The 27,114-nt window shown below is 24.8% G+C and overlaps 1 protein-coding gene across 1 annotated transcript in view; it reads left to right on the top strand.

Annotated features, from left to right (window-relative positions):
* LOC117171790 (casein kinase I) overlaps positions 1-18,864 on the top strand; it is a 179,803-nt gene extending 160,939 nt beyond the window's left edge. Inside the window, exons 9-10 of the mRNA XM_033359400.1 lie at positions 4,302-4,408; positions 17,727-18,864. Coding sequence (XP_033215291.1) covers positions 4,302-4,408; positions 17,727-17,778 — 159 coding nt within the window. The 3' untranslated portion in view covers positions 17,779-18,864. The remainder of the gene's footprint in view (positions 1-4,301; positions 4,409-17,726) is intronic.
* The last annotated feature ends 8,250 nt before the right edge of the window (positions 18,865-27,114 follow it).

A 27,114-nucleotide genomic window follows, 5' to 3' on the forward strand; every position in this document is an offset into this window, starting at 1 on the left:
TTTAAGCAAATGCTTTAAATTCTCTTAAATGCGCTATAAATGCTCTGTTCGAGCTTAAATGCTGCGAAAATTCTGAAAAACATTTGCGCACCATAAATTCTTGGGCATTTAAAAACTCTATTCTCTTCTGCTTCCTACTACCTTCGGCGATTTTCACCAGGTCAAACTATCCTCCTCATCGGGACTAATCAATCGACTTCGACTTTTGATTCGCGTGATCGCGCTCGGTTTTGTATTTCCATTTCGATTTTGAGAAAACTCATATTCTAATCCACTTTACATCTTCCCCATTTCACTGAGGAGCGATGTGCCAATGTGCCCGGAATAAATCTCTTAATTTTTCTTCTTTTAGACAAAGCATCAACGGAATATGGTTAGTTCAGTATCTGTGCGGTTTGGTTTGCTGTAGCATGTTGTATTTTGCGTTTTTTTCTTTTTTTTGTAAATTTGCCTCACGTCAGTGGATACTAAATACTAATCGTATCTCTAGCATTTGACTTCTATTACAGGGATCACAGTCAATTCTATTTTTCTTTACATAATCCCCTTTTTTCCCTTAAATTTGAAAAATTCCCTGAAACACCTAAAATCGAGAATTTTGATTCGATTTTCTCCTTTTCTACAAGATTTATATTCATTTTTTAAGAATCACAAAGAGGAATTTAAGGTATTAGAAAACCAGAGGCTTTGCGAAAATAAATTTGAAATATAAATCAATTCTGTAGCCTAGAAACATTGGAAATAAGGAGATTTTTTTACGAAAGCAGGGAAATCAATTCTTTTGATTAAAGTTAATGCAGACACTGATGTGAAATTTCAATTAAAACGCTTTAAATTCCTAATATTTCCTCTAAAAATTTATTATTTTCAACAAAATAGTTGATTTTTTAACCAAGAACATGAATTTTCTACTAAACAAAACCTATTTTCCGCTAAAAAAATTCATTTTCAGCTAAAAGTATAATTTTTCAACAAAAAATTAATTTTTAATAAAGAAATTTAACTTTGAACACAGTAGATCAAGTTTTAGCGAAGTTTAATTAGATTTTTAACCAAAGAAGGTAAATTCTAAACGAAAAATGTAATAGTGGATATGATTTTAGTGTAAAAAGACAGTCGAGTTCAACTAAAAAAGTTTTTTCAGTAAAAGAAATTAACCAAACTGTTTAATTTTATGCCTAAAATACAAAATTTTCGTTAAAACAGTTGAATTTTCAACAAAAAAGATTATAAAGTTAAATTTAAAAGATAAAGTAATAGATGTAATAATTTTAAGTAATAAATTTAAATAATATACTAAAGATATATTTAAAAATCAAAAAAAGTTAATTTGTTTACTAAATAAGAGGAATTTTCATCCAAAGAGATGAATTTCCAAGTAAAATTATGAATGTTTTACAAAGACTGACTTTTTTTTAACAAAAGTATTTGAATTTTTAATCACAAGCCAAAAATATATATTTTCTACAAAACAGTTGAATTTTCAACAACAAAAATTAATTTTCAACTGAAAGAAATGAATTATCTACTAGAATGATAAATGTTCAATAAAAAATGAAAAAAAAATCCTCTTTTAACTTAGTATTTCAACTTTTAACCAAGTAATTCGACTGTTTATCAAGTGTTTGAATTTTCAATTTAAAAAAATACAATAGTCGTTAGTTTATTTTTGAGTCAAGAAAAAAAATTATGCAAATTGTTTAATTTTCAAGACAAAAATACAAATTATTTACAAAACAGTTCAATTTTCATCAAAAAACCTAATATTCAACCAAAAAGTTAATTTTTAACTAAGAAATTAATTTTGAAACAAATAGATGAATTTTTAATACAATAGTTGAATCCTCAGCCAAAATAGATTAATGGGCAATGAAACCGTTTCATTTTTAATTTAAAAACTTAAATTTATAACAAAAGTTATTAATTTTTAAACCAAAAAGATAAATTTTCATCAAAATAGTTGAATTTTTAATTAAAAAAGAAGTGTCAGGCTAAAAAAAAAATTTCAACCAAATTGTTGAATTTGAAACCCAAAAAAATGATTTTTCTACAAAACAGTTTAATTTTGAAGAGAAAATTATTAATTTAAGTGAAAAAAGTTTAATTTTCAATTAAAAAATATGCATTTTCAACAAACATAATGTTTTACGAAATAGTTTAATTTTCAGCGAAAAAATGTAAGATAAATTCGTAACAAAAAACTTAGTTAAGAAAAAAAGATTCTACCTTATTTTTAAATGTTTAAACCAGATAGGCCGATTTTCTATAAAACAGTTAAATTTTGAAAAAAATATGATTAACTTTTAACAAAAAAGTTTATTTTTTACCAATGAGGATGACTTTTTAGCAGAATTGTTAAATTTTATACTAAAAAATTAAATTATCTACCATAAATAGCAAAATGTTTTTTTATTTTCATCATCATAATTTTATTATTTTTGTGAGTAATAATTCTTTAAACTGAAAATTCATGTATTTTGTTGAAAATTCGTCTTTTTGGTAGAAAATTCGACTATTTCAGTTGAAGTTTCATTACTTTAGTTGAAAATTCAGCACATTGTTTAAAAATGTAACTATTTCTTTTTGAAAATTAATTCATTTTTTTTACTGCAAATGAAACTATTCCAGTTAAATGTTTCATCATTTTATTTGAAAATTCATCTTTTTGATTTTAAACATTAATTTTTAAACTAAGAATTTAGCTGCTTATTTTTTGGTTGAAAAATTATATTTTGCAGTTAAAAATTTGCCTTTCTTAGTAGAATTTATTCTTTTTTGGTTCAAAATTAATATTGTTTTGCTGTTAAAAATTCCACTATGAAAATTTATCACTTTGTTTGAACATAATTTTTTTTAACTGAAAATTTAACTATTCAATTTTTGGTTGACAATTTTTCATTTTTACTTGAAAATTCATGTATCTTCTTGATTTTTTTGTAGAAATTAACCTTATTGATTTATAATATATCTTTTTAGTTAAAAATTAATGTTTTCAACTCCAAATTGAACTATTTCATTTTTTGTTGAAAGTTGATCTTTTCTAATTCAAATTCAACTATTTCGTTAACAATTTGTCTTTTTTAGTTAAAAATTCAACTATTTTGTGTTAAATTCTTTTATTATGTTAAAAAGCCTTTTTTGCAGAAATTAATCTTCTGGGTTAAAAACTAGTCTTTTTGGTCGAAAATTCCATTATTCTAGTTAAGTGTACATAATTTTAGTTGAAAATTTAGCATTTTGTTGAAGATTCGTTGTTTTTTTGTGTGAAAAAAATTAATTTTTTAACTGAAAATTTAACTCTCATTTTCGGTTAAAAACAGATATTTTTAGTTTTTTAGAACTCAACTTTTTGTTTAAAAATGTATCTATCTTGTTAAAAACGCAATATTTTTTTTATGAAAAGTTAGGAATTTCTATCAATTTAGATTAATTAATTTTAACTAAATATGCACTGAATTTTAAGTATAAAAATAGAAAAAAATGTTTATTTGAATAATTATAATTATAAAAATACTAGGACTTATGAAGAAGATGAAAGAAATGATTAATTATATTTTAAATATTATTTAATTGCCTGATTAATCAATAGTGCCAATATATTTAATAATATCTTACAATCTAATTTGTTAAAGCTTATAAATCTTCTAAAGCTTAATAAAATCGTGAAACTGTATACATATACTCGAGTCGATTACTTTAAAATCTTGGCAAAACCTGGAATTGCCAGGGAATTTTTTTCAAGTATTTGAATAGACATCCTTTAATATATTAAATCCCCCCCCTTTTCAAAAAATTAGTTTTTTTTTAGCTACAAATTGAACTATTGAACCACTGTGATCCCTGCTATTGACAAATGTGCATCGCCTTGCACAATCTGCACAATCCCTTTCAAATTTAGTCCAAAGTCGCATAACGAAAACGTCACGATCCCTAAAAAAAAATGTCACTTTATTCTAAAAAGACGAGATGTAATTTTTTTTTTGCTCAAATTCTAGATTTTTAATTTTTATTTGTTTAGAATTTAGATTAAGAGACCTCAGTTTAGATTTAATGTATCCTCTGCTCCTTAGAATCGTTGATAGCACCTGTCCCTCTCTATCGTGGTTTTAATTTTTAATTTTTGTAAGTTGGAGTATTTGGTAGATTAAATTTAAAGTAGATTTGAAATTAAGATCCATCCCAGTTGATGAAAAGCTGAAGTGGCTCGCTCACTGTGTACATATTTTACCAAAAGTCATTTGAGTGTCGTCTAGCAGGCGAGATTGAAGGCTGAGTTTAATGCAACTTTGTTTCTCATTAAGGTGGTTTCTTCGACAAACGGTGAAATAGGGAACGACGATCCTACGGCCGGACATTCAAACACGCCAATTACGACGCCCCAGGAAGTCGAGATGATCGATGAGACCAAGTTAGTATTATATTTGCTCTACAAATCCATTTTATCGATCCAGAGGGCTGAACATGCATCTTTGATTGGATGATGGTGTATTTTGAGCTCTGCATGAATTATTTATTACCCGTCCAGTAGTGCCTATTCCTTGTTTTTGTATCGAAAGATTTTTTTCGCGGAAAAATTTAGACGGAAATTTGACTGTAAACAGGGTGGCCGCAGGTCGGGGGAAACATGAAAATCAGGGAAAATTTAGGAATTTTGAAAAAAAATATGACTTTAGTCACACTTAATTGGTTTTAATCATTTCATTTGAAGGGATTTCAAAAGATTTTTATAATTTGAAGGGATTTCAAAGGATTTTAAAGGTTTAGAGTATTTTAAAAAAATCCCTAGGATTTTTTGATAGCTTTAAAAAGTTTCAAGAGATTTCAAACGATTTTGGAGGATTTAAAATATTTTTTCAATTGATTTCGATCATTTCAAGGGATTCCAAATAATTTTGAAGAATAGTGGTATTTTTAAGGTTTCAAAGAACTTTCAAGAGCTTTTAAATTTTTAAGAGATTTTGGGTATTATTTAAAAATTCAAGAAATAGTCAAGAACTTAAAAAATATTCAAGGAATTTGAAAAGATTTGAAATTTTTTCAGTTATTTTAAAAAGATTCTAAAGAAATTTTAATTGAGTTTAATAATTTTTTTTGAAGGAATTTCACAGAATTTAAAAATTTTAGGGTATTTTTTAAATTCTAAGGATTTTTCAAGAGCTTTAAAAGATTTGAAATCATTTCAGGTATTTTAAAAGATTCTGAAGATGTTTCAAATGGTTTTAGTTGGAAGTTTTACTTGATTTTTATAATTTGAAGGGATTTCAACGGATTTTAAAGATTTTGAGTATTTTTTTTTTTATTTCAAGGAATTTTCGAGAGCTTTAAAAAGTTTCAAGAGATTTCAGACGATTTTGGAGGATTTAAAATATTTCAGGATACATATTTTAAACTATTCCAATGAATTTTTAATTGATTTTAATCATTCTAAGGGATTCCAAAGAATTTTGAATAATTTAGGGTATTTATTGAATTTCCAAAGAACTTTCAAGAGGTTCTAAGTTTTCAAAGAATTAAAAAAATTCTGAAGGATTTTAAAGATTTTAGGGTATTTAAAGAAATGCTAAGGGATGTTAAAGAGCTTTAAAAATTTTCAAAGGATTTCGAAGGTTTAAAAAGAATCCAAGGAAGTTTGAACAGATTTTAAGTTAATAATTTGGAAGGATTTCAAATTTTTTTGAAGATTTGAAGTATTTTTTTAATTTCCAAGAGATTTTAAAGACTTTTGGGTTCTTTCAAAAATTCAAGGAATTTTTAAGAGCTTTTGCAAGTTTTAAGGGGTTTCAAAGGATTTAAAATATTTTCAGGTATTTTAATAGATTTCAAGGATGTTTCAATTGATATCAAACATTTGAAAAGATTCCAAAGGATTTAAAATATTTAGGATTTTTTTAATCCAAGGAATTTTCGAGAGCTTTAAAAAGTTTCAAGGGATTTCAAAAGATTTAAAAGGCTTTGAAGTATTTTAGGATAATTTAAAAAGTTCCAATTATTTTTCAATTTATTACAAGAATTTTAAAGAATGTCTACAGAAGTTTAAAAATTTGATTGATTTTGAAAAATTTTACAAGGAATTTTTTGTAGCTTTAAAGAATTTTAAGCGATTTTAAAATATTTTGAAGGACTTGAAATATCTTAGGATATTTTAAATACATTTCAAGAATATGAAGTGGTTTAAAAGGATGTAAAAGATTTAAGATTTTTTTAAAAGGGATTTCAATAAATTTTAAGAAATTTCAGATTTTTGAAAATATTACAAGAAATTTTTTAGAACTTTAGAAAATGTCAAGGGATTTCAAAAGCTTTTCTAGAATTTAAAATATCTTAGGATATTTTATATATATATATATATATATATATATCAATAAATTGAATCCATTCCAAAGCATTTTCAAACTTTTTTTAAATTCCAAAGAATCTTCAAGAGATTTAAAAAGTTTTAAGGGATTTCAAAGAATTTTCAAGGATTTGAAATATCTCAGGGTATTTTTAATGTATCTCAATCATTTGAACTCATTTCAAAGGATTTTAAGAATTTAAGAGGTGTTTTTAAAATTTACAAGAAATCTTCAAGCGCTTTAAAAATTTTCAACGGATTTCAAAAGATTTCAAAGGATTTTAAATGTTTAAGGCTATTTTAAAAGATTTCAATTTTAATTGATTTCAATAATTTAAAGACATATCGAAAAATTAGATATATTTTAGGGTATTTTAAAAGATCTCAAGGCATTTTCAATTGATATCAATAATTTAATGGGATTTTCAAGAGCTTGAAAATGTTTCATGCTATTTAAAACATTTTGGGGTGTTTCAAAAAATTTCAAGGAATTTTCAAGATTTTAAAAAGTTTCAATAATTTGAAGTGATTCCAAAAGGTTTTAAGCTTTTATGGTATTATTAAAAATTCAAGGTAATTTTCAAGGCACCCTAGAATCAAAAGTTTTTAAATCATTTGAAATATTTCAATGATTTCAAGGGTTTTAAAAGTTCTAAGCTATTTTAATAAATTTTTCAATAGTTCAGGAAATATCAGATTTCATAGAATTTCACATAGTTTTATAATATTATAATGGATTTCAAAGAATATATTCACAAAAGATAATGGATTTCGTAGGGTTTCAAATAGTTGAAGAGACTTTTAAATATTTTTTTCAATTCATTTGAATTTATTTGGAATTCACCCTGTTTTTTTGTAATTCTTTTAATTTTTTTGAATTCTATTTTATTCATCCTGAAGTTGATGATTAATGTCATGAAAAACAAAAAATAGAGAATTTTCAAAATGAAGTTTTGCGGCCACCCTGTATAAAGTCGATACATTTTAAATGTCAATATAAATAAATTTAAAGGAAGATGCTTTACAATTGAAATTTAATCCATTTATAATAAAAAATGTATCATTTGAAACTTTTAGAAGTAAACAATTTTTAAATTCATAATGGCGATTTGACCTGGATATCTAGAAAACACAAAAAACAATCTAAGATTTATTTTTAGCGTAAAAGTTTTTTTTTTTAAGTTTACATTTTCGAAAAAATTTTATGCTAAAATTGAAATAGGAAAAAAATTTTTTATTCGCATTAAATGAGTCCGTTGAATCGCCACCATGAAATTAAATGCATTCAAAAGTAAAGAGTTGCGAATCAAAATTATTTTTCAGTCATCTCTTGATTTAGTAACATTAAATTGCTTTGTTCTGTTTTTAAAAACTTTAAAGATTTTTACAGGTTTTGAAGTAGATATTAAGTGCAGGCCTAAAATCTTCTTAATTTTTGACTACACACTTTTTGCATGCCCCTCTCCCCACACACACACACACACACACACACACACACACACACACACACACACACACACACACTTACAAAAAATAAGTCAAAAAAACACTTTTTAACTTTATCGATAACAGGCTTCACACGTCAAAATACTCTAAAAACAGGGAAAATAAAAAGATTTTTCGCGAAAATAGGTGAATAAATCCGTTTATATAAAATAAATGTGGTTGAGTCTTTAATTAAAACAGATGAAGGTTTAACCAAACAGTTGCGTTTTTAATTTAAAAAAACATTGAATTTAATCAAAAAAGGTTAAAATTCAATTACGAACAGTTGAATTTTCTACCAAATGGTTAAATTTTCAAGCCAAAAAGACGATTTTTTTAAAAGAGAGTTAAATTTTGAAACTGAAAAATTGAATTTTCACGAAGAAGATGAATCCGATCTTTCAACCAATAAAGAAGTAAACCTAAAACAAATTATTTTTAAACTAAAAAAAAAAAACAATTTTCAACCTTCGAAATTAATTTTCTACTAAGATGATGAATCTACAAGAACATTTTTTTTTAACAAAGCGGCTTAACTCTCAACCAAAAAATATGAATTTTCAACGAAAAAGATTAATATTCTACCAAAAAAGATTAATTTCTAGCACAGTACATGAATTTTCAGTTTAAAAATTTAATTTTCAACTAAACAGTTAAATATTCAACCAAGTAGTTCCATTTTCAACCAAGAAAAGAGGAAATTTCTACTAAAAGAGATTAATTTTCAAGACAAAGAGACGAATTTTTGACAAAAGAGTTGAATTTTCAACCAGAAGGGATGACTTTTTAAAAATATAATCAATTTTTTAACCAAAGCATTTAATTTATCACTAAAGAAATAAGTTTTCATAAAAAAAAATAATAATAGTAGACTTTTAAAGCAAAAAGAATGAACTTTCAACCAAAGCTATTTGGTTTTCTTATTGGTTTCTAATAATTCAGTTCGCATTTAGCCAAAAAAACGATAAAAAGGAGAAAGACTGTGAAGCCTGGGAAAAATGGACTACACATCATTTCTAGGGTGTCTACTAGCCCGGAAAACCTGGAAATATCAGGAAAATTTGTTTTCAAAGTTCGGGAAATTTTTCAATTGTTCAAAAAGACGATTTTTTTATCAAAAAAGTACGAATTTTTAACCAATAAGATCAATTTTATACACCAAAGGCAAATTTCCAACAAAATACTATAAATTTTCAAGCTAAAATGGAATAACTAAATTTTCAGTTTAAAAAGTTGTATTACAAAAAAAATATTCACCAAATTGTTAAATTTTTAACAAAATATAAAATGAATTTTTAACAAAGTAATTCCACTTTCAACGGAATTATTGAAGTATCAACCAAATAAAGATGATTTTTCAACGAAAAATATAGTAGTTAATAATCCATCCGAAAAAGACTTTAATTTTAAATTAAAGTTGCATTTTCAAACAAAAAAGAAGAGTTTTCAATCTAAAAGGGCGAATTTTAAACAAAATATTTGACATTTTTAGCTAAAAAAAGATTTTTTAGTCAAGAAAGAAAATTTTTTTTTGAGAAAATGCATCAATTTTAAATCTAATAGTGGAATTTTGAACTAAAGAAGATTAATTTGCTACAAAAAAATGGCATTTTTGACCAAAAAAGATTATGTTTCTATAATTAGATGAATTTTCAAACCAAAACGACGAATTTTTTACAAAAAAGTTTTAAACCAAATAGTTGACAATATAGTCAATAGCATATATAGTCAATAGTTGACAATTCAGTCATAAAAGGTTTTTTATTTTCAATCGAGAAAATAAATAAAAGAGTTGATATTTCTAACCAAGAAAGATTTTTCAGGTAAGATAGAAGAAAAATGTATAACAAATACATACATTTTAAATCCAATAGTTGAATTTTGAATTAAAAAAAGATTAATTTTTTACTAAATAATTTAATTTTCAACGAAAAAAGACGAATTTTATACAAAACAGTTGAGTGTTTATCTCGATAAATGAATGATCAACAAAAAAGTTAAGTTTTAACCACGTAGTTTAATTTCCTATTAAATTGTTTAATTTTAAAGCTAACAAAAAATTTCTAGAAAAAAAGAGAAGATTTTGAAACAAAATATATGAATTTTTAACAAAATAGTTGAATCCTCAACTAAAGCAGATTAATTTTTCACCAAAAAATTGCATTTATAACCAAAAAAAGATTTAAGTTTCTTCCAAATCAGTTAATTTTTTATCCCAAAAATATGGATTTTCAACCAGAAAGATCATTTTCAACAAAATGGCCTAATTTTTCACTAACGTGTAGAAATTTCAAGCAAAGAATATGAATTTTCTAAGAAAAATTATGCCTAGAAAAATCTAAAAATACCTGGGAAAAAACCCTAGAATTTTCAGAGAATTTATTTTCAGGATTTGAGTAGACACCCTGCATTTAAAGCCTTTTATTAAGTCATTTTTTATAGTTTATAGAACCGTTTAAACATGATGAACTATTTTTGAAATGCATGTATTTGTACATAGCTATTAAAGGTTCTAGATCAACACTTGAACAGGGTGGCCGCTGGTACGGAAAATGACCTGAAATTTTTTGAGACCGGGAAAAATCGGGAAATGATAGTGAATTTTTTTTTGACCAGGAATTTTACAAATTTGTAGAAGAAAAATCTGTCCACGTTCGATTTCAACAGTTTTTCAATAATTAGCTGTATTATTATGTTTTTCAATTATGCGATTTTTTAGCTTACAATACGTAATTCAAAATTTGTTTACTTTAAAAATTTTCCAATTAAAATTTTTATTTTTAAGCTTACATTTTTAATTTAAAGATTTTTTAAATGTTTTCTAAAAGATTCAAAGAAATAAAAAATAAATGCCTTTGATGTTGAAAATTTGGGATAAAAAACATTTTTATTCAATAAATAAATCTTTTTTTTTTAATTTATCTGTACTTTAAGTAATACAAAGTAAACAAAAACGATTTGACAAAACGATTTTAAATCAGTTCAAAATTCAAGGATTTTCAGATTATAACGTTAAAACTTGAACGGTTTCAATTTGAAAGGCTTAGTCATTAAACAAATGTGGACGTGTGACTGAAAGTTTATAAACTATTTTCAACTTAAAAATAACTTCATAATAATATATTCTTAATTAAAGGATTTGATTAAATTAAAAATATTGTTTCATTCTAAAATATTCAATTTTTAACCGATTCAATTTAAAATTTTTAATTATAAAGTAATTAATTATTGAATATTTAGCAATATTTAAATTTTTATTTTAGATAAGTAAATTGAAACAAAATATTTAAAAGTAAAGCATCTTTAACTGGACTTTTTGACATAGAAAGTCTGGAATCGTTAAAATTTCGAAGAGCCTTTAAACTTTAAACGTTACACTTTTAAGTGTTGTATTTGAAAAATGCTTAATTTTTAAGTGAAATATTTAAATTTTGATGAATAACTTACAAATTAACAGTTGTAGAAAAAATTTGATTAATTTTAAAAGATATTTAGGAATTTTTTAAATATTAAAAATTATCATGCAAATTTTAGAAAGTTTTCTCAAAATCTTCTAGAATATTTTTTGGAAATTTTACATAAATCTTTGAAAAACTTTTGAAATATTCTCTTAAAATAATTTTTCAAAATGAAATTTTTTTCTAATTTCCCTATGAATCTTAGAAAATGTTTTCATTTCAAGTTTTACATTAAGTTTGGATCTTTTCAAAACTTCTACATGTCTTTTGAAATTACTCAAATTTCGCCTACAAATAATAAATGTTCAATTAGTATTTATACATTCAAATTGTAAAGACATTTTCTAAAATTTACAGGATTTTCTGAAACTTGTAGAAAAAATTCAATTAATTTTGATAGACATTTGGAAGTTCTGAAAAAATCTCCAAAATATTTTTTAATTTAAAACAGATTTAAAACAAGTTCTAGATTTTTCAAGATATTGAAATAAAATTTTGAAGCTTTCCAAAGATGTTTAAATTATTTAAATATAAACTAATTGAATTTCTAATTTAGGACTAATTTTTAATTAAAAACTTTTAAATTTCAATTTTAAAAGTTCAAAATTTAAGAGTTCCACTTTGAGTGCTTTCATTTGCAGCTCAGTTTTTATTACCTCAAGTGGAAATTTTTTTAGCTTTAGTGTTCCATTTTTTTAGTTTCATTGACCGTGAAAAATGTTTGCGAACCGGGAAAAAAATCGGGAAATGACCGGGAATTTATTTCGTCGATTAAAACGGCCACCCTGTTAAAATAAAAGTTTCTTTCAAAGCATGAATTAAAAATAGATATAATTTCCCTTCTTCATTTTTTTTCCTCCTAATATTGGTTCTAGCAAAAGCATACATTTCAAATTCCATAAACAATCCCGTTTTGAAATTCCTCCTTGAACTTTTTCTTCAAGAGGCTCCTTCTTTCCTCACTCTAAAATTTGTAAATTATATTAATTTTCAGCTGTAGTAACGTACCACAAATAACAAAAAGAGTTTGTTCCTGCTGTAAACGGAAGCGCATCTATAATGTCCCAAGTTCTCCTTCAAAAAAACCTAAACTGAATTCCGTCCTTCAGAATTTGCACCAGTATAATCCGACGATGAGGGAATTTCTTGTTAACAACAGTAGTTTGAAATCAAAATTCACGAGGAAAGCTCCTTTAAATAAGTCGTAAATAATATCAATCAATCAATTAATCAATTAAACAATATCAAATGAACAGATTTACTTTGATTTGAAAAGTCACAGGTATTTCTAATAATTAATCATTAAGACGATTACATTTATCCATTTGTTTTTTGTTGTTGTCATTATTCTTTTTTTAATTTTCGTTTAATTAATTTTATCGACGTCTAACTTTCCTGATTCAGTTGATATCGATCAGTGAATGTAACGAACACAAAAAGTCGTCAAATATAATTTTTGAATCCTGAACCTGTTTCCAATTTATATTCTGGCCCTGTTCCTCCACCTCCCTGATTCAAAAGTCTTGACACCACACAATCCCAGACCTTGGACTACTAATGCCACTATTTCTTTACTTTTCCTTAAAAAATATTTTAAAGTTTTATTTCTAACAAAAAATATGAACTTTCAAGAAAATACCCGAATTTTGAACCAAATAGTTAAATTTTCAACAAAAAAACATGAGTTTTCGATTGTGAAGATTATTTTTCTACCGAAAAAGACAAATTCTCAACAAGTTACATCAATTTTCAACCAAGCATTTGAATTTTTAAACTAGAAATGATTAAATTTTTAACCAAAAATCGAATAGTTAAATTAATTTTTAATAAAAAGTGAACGAATTTTCTACAAAACAGTTGAATTTTTTACCAAATTGTTGAATTTTCAAGCAAAACAGATGAATTCTATAAAAATAGTTGAATTTTAACCAAGAAGATTAATTTTTCACCAAAAAAGACGATTTTTCAACTAAATGCATCAATTTTTTAACCAAATAGTTGAATTTTTTATCAGAAAAGATGAAATTTCAACAAAATACATCAGTTTTTAGCCAATGGTTGTATTTTCTTTAAAAAATGATGCAATTTTTTAACTACAAATGAGAAATTTTCAGCAGAAAATCTAATATTTAAATTATTAGTTGAAAAATTAATTTTTAATTAAAAGTAAACGAATTTTCTACAAAACAGTTGAATTTTTTACCAAATTGTTGAATTTTCAAGAGAAACAGATGAATTCTATACAAAATAGTTGAATTTTAAACAAGAAGATTAATTTTTCACCAGAAAAGACGAATTTTCAACCAAATACATCAATTTTTTAACCAAATAGTTGAATTTTTTAACTGCAAATGATAAATTTTCAGCAGAAAATCTAATATTTAAATTATCATTTGAAAAATTACTTTTTAATTAAAAGTAAACGAATTTTCTACAAAACCGTTGAATTTTTTACCAAATTGTTGAATTGTTAAGAGAAGCAGATAAATTATCTACAAAATAGTTGGATTTAAACCTGAAAATACTTATTTTCACCAAAAAAATGTAATAGGTGATGTGTAAACCGAAAAAAATTTTAATTTTAAATAAAAAGTAGTTTAGTATAAACAAAATTTTTAACCATACAGTTGCATTTTTAACAAGAAAATTGATTTTCCACCAAGAAACACAATTTCTCAACAAAAGACATATTCTTTCTAAAAAAAAGTTGAATTTTAAAGCAAGAAGATTAATTTTTCATCGGAAAAGACGAACTTTCAGCAAAATACAAAATTTTTTAAATAAAAAGATGAATTTTTTACTAGACAATACCAATTTTCAACAATATATTTTCTATTCGAAGTATTTTTTACCAAAAATGATAACTTTTCATCGAATTACATAAATCAACTAAACAGTTGAATTTTCAACTGGAAATGATACATTTCCAACCAAAAATCGAATAGTTAAATTTTTATTTAAAAAAAAAAATAATTTACCAAACTGTTGAATTTTCAAGCTGTTTTGAAGAGAATTCAACTGTTGAATTTCCAACCTGAAAATTACAATTTTAAATAAAAAGTAGTTTAGTATAACCAAGAAAGACGCGTTTTCAACAAAATACTTGAATCCTAAACTAAAGAATGTGATGTTAGTCCAAATTTTATTTGATTAATTTTTAGTTTATATTTTTTTCTTTTCTAAAAATGTTGAACTAATTAGTTGAATTTTTAAACTAAAACCATAAATCTTAAACCAAAAATGAATTAATTAAATTTTGATTGAGGACAATTAATTTTCTATAAAGAAAAACGAATTTTCTGCAAAACAATTTAATTTTGTACAACATATTTGAATTTAATACCAAACTGGGGAATTTTTAAGCCCAAAATACGACTTTTTTAGAAAAAAATTATTTTTACTAAAAAAAGACTAATATTGAACAAAATACATAAATTTTTAAACTAATAGTTAAATTTTTTACTAAATTGTTTATTTCTTGAACCGGAAATTTACATTTTCTACGAAACAGTTGAACATTTAACCCAGCAATGTGAATTTTCTATGAAAAGTTCATTTACAACCGAAACATATGAATTGTTTAATAGACAGAAGAATTTCTAGCCGAAAAAGATGAATAATAATGAATAATTTGCAATAATAATTATATATCATAATATAATTATTATGTTACAATAATTTTCATTTAAAAAAATTGTTAGTCGAGAAAGAAACAAATCTTCAAAGTATTCAATTTTCGAGCCAAATTACGAATTTTCTAGGAAACATTTGAATTTTTAACAAAATGATTAATTTTGTAATAAAGAAATAATATTTTGATATAAAAAAATGAATTTTTAAACATATTTTAATAGTAGACTTTTCAAACGAAAATAATTAATTTTTATAATTTATAGACTAATGAATAACATTTTAAATAAACATTGTCGTTTATATTTAATATACTTGACGATTTCTGTACGCAATTTTTTTTCCCCGAGACCTTGCAACCCTCTTCTGATTTTATTATTTCTTTTCTGTAGTTTTTTTTTTAAATCTCGACTGTTGGACTTCATAAATTTATTCTTATTGAGATAAATTTATTTTTTTAGGATCTTTGCAATTTAGATGATTTCATACAAAATCCTTTGAAAATAAATGTAATTATTCATATATTTGAAGACTTATTAACATCGTATTTATTTTCTAATCAATGCCATCAAACCTTTCGAAATAATTCATATTCAGGTTGGCCACACGTCAGGGAAACGAAAATATTTATTTACTAGTTTTAATAATTTTCAATCATTTGCACGGAATTCAAAGGAGTTTTAAGATTTTAAAGCATTTAAAAAATTCCAAGTCTTTTTCAAGAACTTTTAAAAGTTTCAAGGATTTAAAATTTTTTCCAAAGATTTAAAATATTTAAAAATATTTTTTTTAGCTCCCAAGAATGTGCAATATATTTAATTAATTTGAAGAGATTTCAAGTGATTTTAGGATATTTTCAAAACATCCAAGGAATTTTCAAGATCTTTAAAAAGTCTTAAGGGATTTCAAAAGATTCCAAAGGATTTTAAATATTTTGGGCTACTTAGAAAAAAATTCTGATGATTTTTTAATAAATTTTCCAGAATTCTAAAGATTTTAGGATATTTTAAACAATTGCAAGGGATTTTCAATTAATATAAATAATTTGAAGAGATTTCAAAGAAGTTTAAAGATTTTAGAAATTTTCTACGAATTTTCAAGAACTTTAAAAAATGTCAACGGATTTCAAAAAATTTTAAAGAATTTTAAAGATTTTAGGATATTTTAAAAGATTGCCAGAAATTTGTTATTGATTTTAATAATTTGAAGGGATTTCAAAGAATTCTAATGATTATTGGAATTTTCAAGTGATTTCAAAATATTTTATACGATTTCAAATATCTTGGGGTATTTTAAATATATTTAAATAATTTTAAGCAAAAAGATTTTATGGTATTTCTAAAAAATTCATGTAATTTTCAAAAGTTTTAAAAGGTTTCAACTGATTTAAAAAGATTTTAAATATTTAATGTTATTTTAAATGATTTTAAGGTATTTTCAAGAGATTGCATAAATTTCAAGGGTTTTATAATATTTTAGTGAATTTCGACAAATTTATTCTCAATTGATGACAGATATCGTAGGATTTCAAAGATTTCAAAAGATTTTCAAATATTTGTTGCCAATCATTTGGAATTCGCTATGAATTCTTATTAATTTATCCTGAATTATTTTGAATTTCCTTTAATTTTTCTAAACTCATTTCAAGTTTACTGAATTCATTGAATTTTCTCATATTTTATTATTTTAAAAAAAAATTAACTTTGAAGTTTTATCTGTTTCATCGAACTCTTTTCATTTTCCTTAAATTCTTGTACATTTACTCAAATTTATTGGACAATATCTTACAAGAAAATCGATTAATGATGTTTAATCAATTTAGTTTAAGGAGAAAAAGGTTTCATAACAGTTTTTGAAATTTAAAGTAGTTAGAAAAATCCTATTTGAAAAAGAAATTTAAAAATTACTTCTTTCACTCTAAAATTCATAACTTTTTAAGTTTTTGATATTTTTGCTTAAAATTTTACTTGAATACTTCCGAGATACGGAGCTTCAAAAATAAAATTAGTCTTATAGTGTTCGTTTCAAATAAGGTATTTATTCTAAAAAATAAAGGCTTTAATTCAATGAAAAATGGAACACCGTACTTTGCGTGATTAATCAATTTTATTGATCTTCAACTGTGTATAAAAATTATAAAAAGCAAAATTATATTAAAATGACATAGAAAAATAGGTTTTCATGTCATTGGTTAATCTGGCGCCATATGTTCCATTTTCTTGAATTCGGTACGTTTTGTTAAAGCGCAAATAAGTCGCTGGGTCTTTTACACCTAGTATGCCCTTTAAGGGTTAAATATAATTTGAATTTTTAGGAAGTTTTATGAATTTATTCAGAATTTGTTAAAATTGACCTGGAATTCTTATAAACTCCATCGAATTCTGTTGATTTCATAAATGTTTACAAGTAAATTAGGCTGTGGCAGCCTGGAGAACAATTAATTTAAATTCCACTTTTAAAAAAGGTTATATATTAAACATTTTTTTGTTTTGTTCATTAAACATTAATGGCCAGGAAAAATGAAAAATTAATTAGGAAAAAATGAGGGGAAGTGAAGAAATTTTGAAGAAAAAAAAAATGAAAGTTTTGCGACCACCCTGCTGATTAGACATGGATTCCTCGATCGAGTAATTGAATTGAAACTCCCAAGAATCTTAGGATCTCTCAAACTTTCCAGATTCCAAGTCCAGATTCCATATTTATTAGCAAGAAGTCCTGCACCGCATCGACCTTCACTGCATGACCTTTAGTCGGTGTTAGAACCCACCGAATTGATTAAAATCGATTCTAATTTCTACTAGTGTTCGTTTTATTTTCAGATGTTGCTGCTTCTTCAAGCGGAAGAAGAAGAAAAGTGGAAGACAGAAATGACTGTCAGTATCGGTGAGACTTGGGGGGGTAGTACCAAATGCGGTTATTAGTGCCGCGGGGGGAAACGGAGGAAAAGTCGGAGCTCACACCGGGAAAGTTGGTGGCCGAGGAGGAGGAGGAGGACGCGAGAACAGCGCTGATCTTGAGCGCGAAGCTGTCACCTTGCTGAGAGCGAGCAGCCACTCGGCATCTCGTGACTCTGTTCTCAACACCACCATCACTATGACTCCTGCGCCCACACCTCCCCCCTTGTCCAACTAAAATACCGCACAGCCATTACAATAATTGTTGCTACGAAATCACTACTATTTGCTATTATTCATCATCAAATCATCGCCCAAACATGCATCATCGCCCAAACTCACCGCATCGCCCAAACTCACATCATCGCCCAAACTCTCATCATCGCCCAAACTCACATCATCGGCCAAATTTCTCAATACCGAGATAGATATCCCGACTCAAATGTTCACCGAGAGTAGTTCAGTCGCCTTTCGTTATCCCGGATCGAAATCTTCTCTCCTTTTCCATCCAATCCAGTAGAGTTTAAGGAATTGACGTGCCGATCTTTTCTTTTTTTGGTGAAGCAAATGACACTCGTGTCTTTCATTTTTTTTTTAAGTGTATCCCTTGCATCGAGACGAGAGTAGTCGGTTTTCCACCATTTTTCCTCTGTGTACTCTATTCAGTTTTTTTTGTTTTTTTTTTGTCATGACTGCTACTAAAAGTTTCTAGGTTTTTGCATACGAGATTTGGAAAATGTTTTGGAATTCAAGAGCTGGTTTTTCGGTTTCCAGCTGTGGGTTTTCTGATTGGGGGCCTGGTAGGAAAATTTCCCCGAGTGGAGATTTGATGAGTTTTAAATTTGTGAGGGTTTCCTTTTTTTTGTTTGATGATTTTAAAGAAGATTTTTACACTTAATGTAATGAATTATTTACAATTTTCCGGGGGCTTTCTCTCCGAATTTGGAGTTTTTTTTAGTAGTAACCACTATTGAATTAAATACATTATGTTTTTGAATTCACTCGAATTCATTGGAATTCTTTTCAATTTAACCTGCTAAATTTGAAATGATTTCTCTCCGCTGAATTTTAATTTGTTAAACATGACTTTTTGGCTAAAATTCAGTATCTTCAATTTTTCTGAATCCACTTTCTCTAATTCTTTCGATTCCTTAAATTAAATTGGTTTTTATTTTTGTAAGTTCTCTTGATTCTCCTCAATTTATTTAAGTTTTTTTAACTCGAATTGTTTAAAACTTCCTTGAATTCTTCGGATTTTTTTTAAAATTCTACATTAATTCAGTAATATAATTTTTTATTAATTCTTTAAATTCTTTTGAATCTACTTGCATTATTCCTTTAGAATTCACTTGAATTCTTTCGAATCCATTTTAATTCATTTTAATTCTTTGTAATTCTATGGAGCTCTCCTGAATTTATTTCAATTCTACTGAATTCATTTGAATTTTTGGTGATTTAATGAATTTAATGGCATTTTGTTTATTTACTTCAATTTCATTCAATTTTGTTTTTGAAAAATTCCTTTGAATTCTTCGGAATTAATTAAAATTCTACCGAGTCCAAGAATAGAATTTTTGTTAAATTATTAAGTTCATTTGGATCCACTTGCATTATTTCTTTAGAAATCGCTTGAATTCTTTTGAATCCACTTAGATTCTTCAGGATTCGCTTGATTTCTCCATGAATTTATTTGAATTTATTCGAGTCTTTGAATTTGATTTATTTAACTCACTTCAATTGTTTGGAAATCTCTTGAATTATTAGAAATTATTTTAAATTCTGAATTAATTCAATAATAGATGTTTTGTTAGTTCTTTGAATTCTTTTGGATCCAATTGCATTAGTTCTTTAGAATTCACTTGAATTCTTCAATATTCATTTCAATTTTTAATTAATTCAGTAATAGTATTTGCTCAATTATTTTAATTCTTTCGGATTCACTTACATTAGTTTTTTAGAATTTACTTGAATTGCTTGGTATTCACTTGGATTCTTTAGAATTCTTCTAAATTTATTTCAATTCTTCTGAATTTATTTGAACTTTTGTTGATTCTTTGAATTTATTTGTGTATTTTTAATTTACTAACATTTTTTGGAACTCCCTTGAATCCTTAATATTCATTTAAAATTTAAATTAATTCAGTAATATATTTTTTGTTAATTATTTCAATTCTTCGGAATTCAATTGAATTCTTAAAAATCCACTTGAATTCTTTAAAATTCTCTTGAATTCTCCTGAATTTATTTTAAAATTTCTGATTTCATTTGAATTTTTATATATTTTTTGATCTCACTTGAATTTTATTAACTTTTATTTAGAAATTCCTTTGAATTCTTTGGAATTAATTTAAATTCTATAGAACTTATTAATAGTGTTTGTGTTAAAATTTCGAATTCATTTGCATCCACTTGAATTCCTCCGAATTCCTTTGGATTCTGCTGAATTGATTTCAATTGTACTGAATTTAGTTGAATTTTTTTTTTGATTCTATGAATTTGCGTGAATTTATTTTAGTTTTTTTAATTAACTTAAACTGTTTGAAACTCTCTTGAATTCTTACATTTTCATTTAAATTCTAAATTAATTCAGTAATAAAAGTGTTGTTAATTATTTGAATTCTTTTGAATTCACACGCAACATTTCTTTAAAATTCTTTTGAATCCAGTTAGATTATTTAGAATTTCCTTGGATTCTCCTGAATTTTTTTGAGTTTTTCTTGATTCTTTGAATTTATTTATTTTTTTAAATTTACTTGAATTGGTTGGAAATCCCTAGAATCCTTAATATTAATTAAAACTCTAAATGAATTCAGTAATCTAACTTTTTTTAATTATTTGAATTCTTTTGGATTCACTTGCATCATTTCTTTAGAATTCATTTGAATCCTTTTGAATCCACATCGATTCTTTAGAATTTCTTTGAATTCTCCTAAATTTATTTTAATTCTTCTATATTCATTTGAATTTTTTAATATTTTATTAATTCGATAGAAATTCATTAACTTTTATTTAGAATTGGTGTTAAATTTTTGAATTCATTTGGAGACACTTGCCTTATTTCTTTACCATTCCCTTTAATTCTCCTGAATAAAATCTAAATTAATTCAGTAATAGAATTTTTGTTAATTATTTGATTTTTTTTATTTCCTTGCATAATTTCTTTAGAATTCAATTAAATTCTTTTAAATCCACTTGGATTCTTTAGAATTCTCTTGAATTCTACTGAATTTATTTTAATTCTACTGATTTCATTTGAAATAAATTTCAATTCTTACGATTCATTGTCAATTTTACTTAAATCAATTGATTTTCTTTGGATTCTTTTGAATTCTTTCGAATTCATTATCTTTAATTCATCCGATTGAGTTAAACTTTTGTTATTTTTTTTAATCCAATTTAATTGTCCTTGGTTGTGTGAATTATTTAGAATTTTCTTAAAATATACTGAATTAAATTGCAGTTTTGTAAATTTTTTGAATGCTTCTTTGAATTTTGTTGAAATCCACTTGAATTCCTGAATTCAGTTGTACATAAAAATCACTAGTGGTTCACTCTTAGAAGATTTTAAACAAAAATCTTTCAAATTTGGAAACTTTATTTAGTTTCAAATCTTAAAAATTTGTTAAGTATCAAATTTGTAAAAATCCCCTCGAATTTCATCACTTCTTCCTCGGGGTATTTTTTTTTCTTTTTTTAAATAAAAATTTTCGGTCCAAAAGTGTTTGAAGCACAATTGAGTACTTAAGTACGAAAAGAGTACGGAATCGATCTGGACTCAATCGCACTAATCTACTCCCGGCTGACAAATGAGTATTTGCGAATCATATCGATGTACTTATAGCAACCGTCGCAGAAGGGTGTTTTAATAAAAAATAATCTGGCCAACTGCGCTTCAGGCAAAGATTTCACGTAGCGGTTTAAAAGTAATGCTTAAAAAAAGAAACTGTTCCAACCAGGTAAACTTGAAACATACCCCTAGTGTTAAAGGGCGCAAACTCTACCAATTGGAAATTCAGCCGAAGAAGAAGATTCTTCAAAAGGAAATTCAGGGTGGCCGCTACACCGGGAAGCCCGGGAATGACCGGGAATTATTTTTTTTTACCGGAAATTTACCAATTTTTAGAAGAAAAAAAGAATAATCAGAGGAAATATACACAATTAAAAATTAATTTTTGATTTTTTTAGTTCTAAAATGCAGTTTTGTAGACTTAACGAATTAAAAAGTAAAACCGCTTGAATTTGGAAATTTTGGATAAAAAAGTTTTAGTTACTTAATTTGCAAATACAAATTAATTGATGATTTTATAAATTGAACGAAAATTTAATTTGCATGTCGATTCAGACCTATTTAGCTTTTAAAATAATTTCAAAATTGTTAAATTGCAAATCTTATTAAAATATTTTTTCAGTTTAAAATATTGAATTATTAAGCCATTCATTTTTTTTTAAATTTAATTTAGGAAAATAATTTTTTCATATTTAACGATACTTGACTGTTCTTTTACAATTAAAAACTATAAATGAGATATTCAAAATTAAATATTTTGAAACTGAATCGTTTCGAATATTAAAGCTTGAATCGTTTAAATTTTTTTTTAGTTTGTAAGTGAACCTATTGAAGTTTTATCTATAAACGACAATTGAGCAATTATTAATTTTTTTAATTCGTATAAGCTTAAGAAGTATTAAGAAATTTTGAAAAGATTCAAACTTGATATAAAATTTGAAAAGATTTAAAAAATTGTAAACAAAATTCAAATTTTTTAAGATTTTGACATAAAATTTTGAAGTTTTTTAAGAATTTTTAGAGAGAGAATTTTTAATCTAAAGAGAATACTTCAAAATGTTGAAAAAGAATTTTGTAAAGGTTCCTAGGAAAATTGAAAATAATTTTTTACTATGAAAAATTATTTCAAAAGATTTATAAAATTCTCAAAAAAGAATTTGCAAGATTTTAGACCTTTTAATTTTTTGGGTTTTAAAAAGATTTTATAAAAATTCCAATCATGTCAAAGATATTTAAAAGTTCTGAAATAATTTAAAAAATTATTTCAAATTGGAAAAGATTACAACATTTTTTTAATGAAGATTTTTGAAGATTTTGAAATAAAATTTTGATTCTTCTCAATCATTTTGAAAGGTTTTCAAAGAAAGCAAATTTTTTATTTTAATTCCTAAGAAAATTGAAAATGATTTTACGTTCTAAGAAATGAGTTTCGAAGGAATATTTATAAAGATTTCAAAATATTTACAAAATTGCCAAAAAAGAATCTGCAAGATTTTAAAGCATGTTTTTCATTTTGCAGAATTTTGAAACAAAATTTAAAAAAAAAAACGAATCATGCTAAAGATATTTAGAAATGTTGAAAAAATGTCAACACTGATTTAAAATTAGAAAAGATTAAATTTTTTTAATTTTGAATCTTTTTAAGCATTTTGAAAGGTTTTGAAAGAAAAGAAAATTTCTAGGAAAATGGAAAATGAGTTGTTTTTTGTTGAAAAAATAGTTTTAAGGGAACATTTAAAAAGATTTTCAACATTGTCACAAAAGAATTTGCAAAAATTGAAAGCATATTTTTAATTTCGCTGGAATTAAAAAATTTTCGAAAAAATTCGAATCATGTTTAAGATTAAATTAGTTTAAGAAAATATTTAAAAAGATTGGAAAATAAATAAAAAATTGATCTATAAACAATATAACTATATAATTTTTTAATTAACTGTACGGTTTATAATAGTTTTCAAATTTTAATTTTACAGTTAAACGACATTTAAAATGATTTTTTATTTTGAAAAATTAATTTGAAGAGAATTCATTAAGAAAAAAATGTTGAACAATTTTTGACGAATAATTCAAAATTAAACAATTATTAATTTAGAAAACGTTTGAGTAAGTTTGCGAGATATTTAAAAGTTTCGAAAAGATTACAAAATAATTTATAACTTGAAAAGATTTTTTATTTGGACAAATTATTTTCACGAGAGTATTGAAAAAGATTTGCAGTATTCTTGAAGAAGAATCTGCAAGATTTTAAAACGATGTTTTTAATTTTGCAGAACTTTCTAAAAATTTTGGAAAAATTCGAAGTTTTTAAAGAATTTCAAAAATAATTTAAAATTAGAAAAGATATCATTTTTGTTTTAATTTTGATTATTGAAATCAAATTTTTTAAGTTTCTTAAGGATTTTGAAAGGTTCCAAGATATCAAAAATTTCTTAAGATTCCTGGAAAAATTTCAAATCGTTTCAAGAAAATGTTTAAAAATATTATAAAACAAAATTATTAATTATTAATTTGTATCGATTTAAACTTAAATTATTGAGCGTTAAATAAACTTTTTTCAAAGTTTTAATTAAAAAAGTGTATAACTTAAACGGAAAAATTTCCATCTTCAAGAGTTTCAGATCTTTTAATTTCAATGGCCGTGAAAAAAATTTTTTAAGCCAGGAATTGTCGGGAAATTTTCGTCCTCGATTAAAACACTCACCCTGAACTTGTTTAATTTTGAAAAATCTTCTCTTCCTCTATTTGTAAATGACGGCATGATCAGAAGAGGAGATTTTTTTGTTTAGTTTTTTATAAGTAAAGCCAAAAAAAACTTCAACTTCCAGCTCCCCTTTGATCTTGCCAGGAAGAAATAAAGTAAAATAAAGTAGCGCACTTGGCTCAAATTCGTCCAACACACCAGAGCGGGGCACGCGTTTTAATTTTAAGTTGATTGAGACATTGTAGATGAAAAAAATGTACCGATCGTAGAATTGTGCGAGTACAGAAAAAAAAAATTTTTGTTTAGCAGTCTCGCTGGCATCAGAACGCGAAGAAAGTCGTCGCATGAAGTTTCTTAAGCACTGAGTGACTATGCGAACAAATTTTTAAACATTTTAATATTACACGACTGACTGCTGGTTAAGTATGGTTGTGAATTTTTCCGATTGAGACGTGTTTCAGAGCTCTTGTTTTAAAACGGCCGTTATGCGTGCCTCAATGATGGAATTATTATATTTATAGCGTTATCAATTTTAAGGGTGAAACAAAAAAACAAAAAGTGCACACGTTCTTGGTTTTTTTTTAAATTCATCTGGGCGTCTTTCCCCGAAAATGGGGTAAAAGTTCAACAAATGGAATAATTAATGCAGTTAATAATTTAATGATGAAATTAATTCGCGGACGGTTAAACAATATTCTATCGGTTAAATCCCTCACTTGATTTTTTATCATCCTTTTTTTTTAAATTAATTTAATTATTTAATATTGATTATGTATTTTTCTAGTTTTTTCGCGAGACTTCAACATTGCAGAAAACGATAAAGTTAAAAAATTCGAAATGATTTTGTGGGTAGTGATAATTTGAAAAATGTTTTAAATTCTTTGAAAATTTTAGATATACCTTGAAGAACTTGAAAATCTCGTGCCGTACTTGAAATCCCTCAATTCTTATGAATAAATTTTGTGAAATTAATTTTGAAGGATTGGAAATATTTTAGGAGATTTTAAAAGATTCCAAGAAGTTAAAAAATGTCAAGGAATTTTAGGCAATATTATCAGATTTCATGTGAATTTACAGGATTTGATCTTATTTTTATGTGATTTCAAAGAATTTATTCCAAAGAATTGTAAAGTATTTCAAAAGATTAAAAATATTTTGAGAGATTTAGGAGATTGGGATTAGAATATCTTAAAAGATTTCCGGATAGTTTAAAAGATTCAAAGGAATTTTAAGGATAGAAGAATGTTTAAGAACATTTTTTAATTTAAATATTATAAAATCCCTTAAAAAGTCGTGAAGTTAAATGGAATCTGATAATATTCCGTGATATCTCTTGAAATTTTTTCAGGTCTTGAAATTCCTTGGAATCTTTTTAAACAACCTAAAATTCTTTGAAACTTTTTTAAATCTATTGAAATTCTTTGGAAACCTTTTAAAATATCCTGAAATATTTAGAATTATTTGAAATCTCTGAAAATCTATTGAAATTTCTTAGAACTTTTTAAAATATCCTAAAATCTGTAAATTTTTTCGAAATTTTTGGATATACCTTGAATTATTGAAAATGGTTTTAAATATTTGAAATAATTTAAAATAGCTCAATTGTTAAGAATAAATTTCTGAAAATCTTAATAAAATATTATAAAATCTCATGAAGTTACTTGAAATATAATAATATTCCTTAAAATTCTTTGTTGAAATGTTTTGGAATTTAAAAAAATTGAAATATTTGAATTCTATTTTAATTTTAACGATTTTTAATTGAAGATTCTCGGATTTTAAATATTTCCAATTTAACATTAATTAATTTTGAATATTTTTTATTAAGATTCTTCAGTTTTCACCATTTTCAATATTTCAATATTCACCATTTAAAATTCAAATAAAATTTGAATGTTTCCAATTCTTTGACAAAAATTGAAATTGTTTAAACCTTTTAAAAATTCCTTAACATTTTGAAACTATTGGAAAATCTTTAAAATGATTTCAAATATCTGGAAATTTATTCGAATTCTTTAGAATATTTTAAAACATCCTAAAAACTGTAAAATTCTTTGAAATTCCTTGAAATTTTTTTAAATATCGTAAAATTTTTAAATTCTGTAAAATTTTTTTAATTTTTCGGAACACCTTGAAATATTAAAAAAAATTTTTAAATAGTTTAAATCCTTTGAAATCTGTCAGTTGTTGTTAACAAATTATTTGAAAAATCTTTTAAAATATATTGAAATTTTTTGGAATCTTTTAAATCTCCTGAAATCTTTTTTTTTTAATCTTTGGAATCTTTACAATTTTATGAAATATCATGAAATTATATTAAATCTGATGATATTCCTTGAAAATTCTTCGAAATATTTTTAAATTCCCTAAAATTTCTTAAAATCTTGTAATTCCTTGGAATGTTTTTAAATATCCTGTCTTTTAAATTCTTTAACAATTTGCGGAAATACCTTTAAATATTTGGAAATATTTTGGAATCTTTGAAATTTGTTGGAAATCCCTCATTATTTTAAATTCGGATTAATTATATAAAATAATTATATTTTAATTATATAAAATCCCTTGGCATTGTTTAAAGCTCTTTAAAATACCCTAAAATCTTTAAAATCTCTTGAAATCTATTGACATTCTTGGGAATATTTAAAAATATTCTAAAATCATTGAATTGTTTTAAAATCTTTAGAAATATTTTGAAATATTTAAAAATCTCTTAAATTTTGGAAATTCGTTGAAATCCTTCAATTTTTGTGAATTAAATCTTTTAAATTTCATTGAAATATTAAAAATATTAGTCCCCTGAAATGACATTCGAATCTGATGATATT

The sequence above is a fragment of the Belonocnema kinseyi genome, chromosome 4 (genome assembly GCF_010883055.1).
Source record: "Belonocnema kinseyi isolate 2016_QV_RU_SX_M_011 chromosome 4, B_treatae_v1, whole genome shotgun sequence".
NCBI lineage: Eukaryota > Metazoa > Arthropoda > Insecta > Hymenoptera > Cynipidae > Belonocnema > Belonocnema kinseyi.